The sequence below is a fragment of the Phalaenopsis equestris genome, unplaced genomic scaffold (assembly GCF_001263595.1).
Source record: "Phalaenopsis equestris unplaced genomic scaffold, ASM126359v1 Scaffold224521, whole genome shotgun sequence".
NCBI classification, from domain to species: domain Eukaryota; kingdom Viridiplantae; phylum Streptophyta; class Magnoliopsida; order Asparagales; family Orchidaceae; genus Phalaenopsis; species Phalaenopsis equestris.
Window position 1 is genome coordinate 597 of NW_018242599.1, and position 4,121 is coordinate 4,717.

General features: G+C 35.6%; 1 protein-coding gene across 1 annotated transcript; it reads left to right on the forward strand.

Moving 5' to 3' along the window:
• Window positions 1-216: 216 nt before the first annotated feature.
• On the forward strand, window positions 217-4,106 carry LOC110037753 (protein CROWDED NUCLEI 4-like; the record flags this gene model as incomplete). The annotated part of the gene is given in 6 exon segments (XM_020742456.1): window positions 217-426; window positions 512-765; window positions 1,976-2,246; window positions 2,339-2,422; window positions 2,511-3,155; window positions 3,261-4,106. Coding segments are annotated over 6 exon segments (2,310 nt in total), but the record flags the coding sequence as incomplete, so codon positions are not given.
• Window positions 4,107-4,121: the final 15 nt, after the last annotated feature.

Consider the following 4,121-nt stretch of genomic DNA (forward strand, 5'->3'; position numbering starts at 1 on the left):
TCTTCCTTTGTTGTTTTTCCTGCTAAGTGAAAACCATTCTACCACATGCTATTTAATGCTCTAAAATTTGAGAATATTTTTTAATGGTTAAAACACTTAGTTCTCCTGTATAATTCCTTCATTAGTTTAGTTTACTTGTCGGAATATATAAACATGGATCTTCCATTCTTTTGAATTTGTTCTAATCTCAGTTACAATTGTCTTATTTTTCTTCAGATTTATGATTACCAATGTAATATGGGGCTTATTTTACTGGAAAAGAAAGACTTGGAGTCTAAATACAATGAAATCAAAGCTGCTTCTGAGTCAGCTGAGATAATTTATACGCGTGATAAAGCTGCAAATATCTCTGCTTTAGGTGAAGCAAGGAAACGCGAAGAGAACCTGAAAAAGGCCTTAGGAATAGAAAAGGAATGCTTAGCGAATGTAAGAGTATAGTTTTTTGTCCTTGCAAGAGTTAACTTTAAATATATCTCTTGTATATGTGTTAGTTTCTTTTCTTGTTTGGTAGATTGAGAAGACCTTGCATGAAATGCGTGCTGAGTCTGCTGAAATTAAAGTTGCTTATGAAAGTAAGTTGACTGAAGCTCAATCAATGATGCAAACTGCACAAAAGATGTTTGATGAGGCAAAGTCCAAAACGCATGAGTTAGAGGCTGCTCAAGCAGAAGGAAGGCGTCGTCAGAATGCTGCTCTAAGAACCTTACAGGATGTAGAGGCTCGTGAAGATGAACTTAGAAGACGAACTGTTTCTTTCCACTCTGAGTAGGTTAATCTATGAGCATATTCAATATTCTTTTTCCTCCTTTTATTGTTCACTTGTCGAGTATTAATTAAATGCAATACTTATTTTCAATGTGTAATAAATCTTTTTCCTTGTAGTTTTTTACTTAGAGCTAGCCAGAATTGCATGAAAAATTTGGTAAGAGGTTGATTTGGAAAGTGTAGGAACTTCATTGTAGGCTAAAAAATAGCTTCTTTTTGGATGTTATCTTTAACCAAATGTTTATCCTTTGGGTTTTACTAGACTATGGGGTTAGATATTTGTACTAAATTTTCATTAGAATTATAATAATGCTGCATTACCTAGAAAATTTTATAAACAAATCCTGAACCAAATTAATTTTCCTGATTGGATCAAATCTTCACATTCTTTAATCAAAATATACCGCATGGGTTTAAATAAGGAGTTGAACAATGTTATTTAACTTGTGGAGTGACTTGTGGCCAATAGCTTTCATTTTCGTGTGGTTTGCTAGTGGGAGTGGTGACTTTGTGCATTTGCTTTCAAAATTTTAAATAACAAGTACGTGCAGCGTGTAGTTGCCTAACTTGAATCTAAAACATCACAATCATTGCTCCTAGATTCTTTTATTGGTTTGTAAAACCTTGGATGTTGTAACTATGGAATATTGATAGGACGTATGTCACCCCAATAACCTTTCTTCTCTGGCATGAGGAATATTTTTGCCTTAACACTTCCTTATGAAGTATATCCGTGTACCATCTTTAATGGATAGTTCTCTTCCATTACGGAGGGATAATTAAATTTGAAGGGTGTTCCCATTTGAATTTTTTAACCTGAGATTTTGGCCAATTTACTTGGCAACAGAGTGGAATCTGCATACAGATAGTTCTCTTCCATTACGGAGGGATAATTACATTTGAAGGGTGTTCCCACTTGAATTTTTTAAGCCGAGATCTTGACCAATTTACTTGGCAACAGAGTGGAATCTGCATACACCAATGAGTCTCTTGAGAGACATCCCAGTTTTCTCACATATCCCTACGCCACTTTTGAAAGCACATGTTTTCATATTGTTCTTTATTTGCCATTATGTACGCTAGTTAAATATCACTAAGTTGCTAGTAAAAAAGATTGTTATCTTGCTGCTACAACATGATGTTTTTGTAACTATGGATCTTCTTGCAATTGATCTCTTTATTTCTTTTTCTGCAATCAATTATATCGTAGTTGTGAGGCCAAAGAGAAGGAGCTCAGTCTTCAGAGGCAATCTCTGAATGACAGCCATAAGATATTGCGTCAAGAGCAAGAGAGATTAATGGAAGGGCAAAGCCTGCTCAATCGAAGGGAAGAGCATCTCTATGGAAGATTGAATGAAATAAGCCGTGCTGAGAAAGAATTGGCAGAAGCAAGATTGAAATTCGAAGAAGATTCATCAATTTTAGGGGAGGGAAAGGTTAAGTTGGAGCTTGATGTGTCTGCTTTTGCAGCAGGAGAAGAGGTTTGTGTTGCTCTATCTGTTGCAAAACGACATTTTTTCGGTGTTGTTAAATGTTTTTTATGATCAACTGCTGCGGGTTTCTGTGTTTTCAGGCTGTCCTTAAAAGGGAAGCTCTACTTGACAAAAAGGAAAGGGAATTGCTTATATTACAGGAAAAGATTTCTAATAAAGAATTTGTGAGTATTTAGAACCTTTTCGTATTTCTGTTGTCCAAATATTCTTCATTTTGCAATATTTAATGCTTCACCATTTTTAATCATTTAGGATGAGATGCAAAGGCTCAAAGCCGAATATCAACGTAATTTTGAAAGGAAAACTTGTGAGTTTGAAGCTGAAATGGAGCAGAGAAGGAAATCGTTAGAGGATGAGATAGAAGTGAAAATTAAAGACTGCAGTGCCTGGGAGTTTGAGCTCAAGCAGAAAGAGCAACAAATTATGAAGATGGAAAATTCAGTTAAAACTGATCTCCATGCCATTTCAGACAAGCAGGAGGATGTAATGAAGAAACTCCAGCTTTTAGAGGAAAAAGAGAAATCTGTACTTCTTACAGAAAAATCTCTCGAATCAAAGATGCAGAACGTACAAAAAGAAAAGGAGGAAATTAATAAGATGCATGAAGAACTTCGTAAAGAGAAGATTACACTTGAAGATGAGAAGATGCAACTTCTTCGTGCAGAGGAGAAACTAGCTATCTCTGCTAATGAGAGAAATGAGCTGCTTGTATTCGAAAGAAAATTGAAAGAAGTGATTGATAGCTTTAGATCTCAAAAGTTGGAACTTGAAGTTGGAGCGGAAAAATTGAAGTCAGAAAAGGAGAAATTTGAAATAGAATGGAACCTAATTGATGACAAACACGAGGAGTTGAGGAAAGAAGCTGATCGAATAGTTGAAGAGAGAAGAACTGTTGACATGTACCTAGAGAAATTTGAAATAGAATGGAACCTAATTGATGAAAAACGCGAGGAGTTGAGGAAAGAAGCTGATCAAATAGTTGAAGAGAGAAGAACTGTTGACATGTACCTCAGGAAGGAACTTGACAGTTTAAATGCCGAGAAGGAGAACTTGCGCAATCAGTTGAAGCAAAATGCTGAATCCTTGTCTCACGAGCGGGATGACTTCTTGAGAAAGATGGAGCGCGAACATTCAGATTGGTTTGTCAAGTTTAATAAAGAAAAAGAAGATTTTCTTAATGATTTTGAGATTCAGAGGAAAGAGTTGGAAAACAGTATTTGTAGAAGGAGAGAGGAAGTTGAAAATTATTTGAGAGAAAAAGAGGAAGCATTTGAGAAGGAAAAGAGCAAAGAGCTTCAGAGTATTGCATCTCGGAAAGAAGAGATTGCGAAACAGTTGAAACATGCTGCATTAGAGTTGAAGCAACTTGAAAATGAGAGGATGGAGATTGCCCGTGACCGAGAGCAGAGACAGACTGAGTGGTCTGAGATAAATCATTTTATTGAAGAGCTTAGTGCGCAACGGGAGAAGCTACAGAAGCAAAGGGAATTATTGCGTGCTGATCGTGAGGAAATTGATAAACAAATTCAGTATCTTCTGAAATTAGAGCATTTAAATATTGAATTAGAAAGTAGAAGTCTATATACTGATAATCCAACAGTGAATATTGGAAATCTTCCCAGTAGAAAAGAATTTTATCATAGAGAAGAGAAATATAAATCAAATTTTAGTCAAAATCTTTCGCCACTGAGCAGAAAGAGGCGTGCCCATGCAGCCTGTAATGATTCCAAGTTAGAGCATGATAGAAAACATCTGAAGAAATTGAGGTATTATATGTATTTTCTTAAAATGATGTTTAATGTATATTTAGACATGCTATTTAATGAATGTCACACACCAACACCTCTACACCCTAATCTCTTG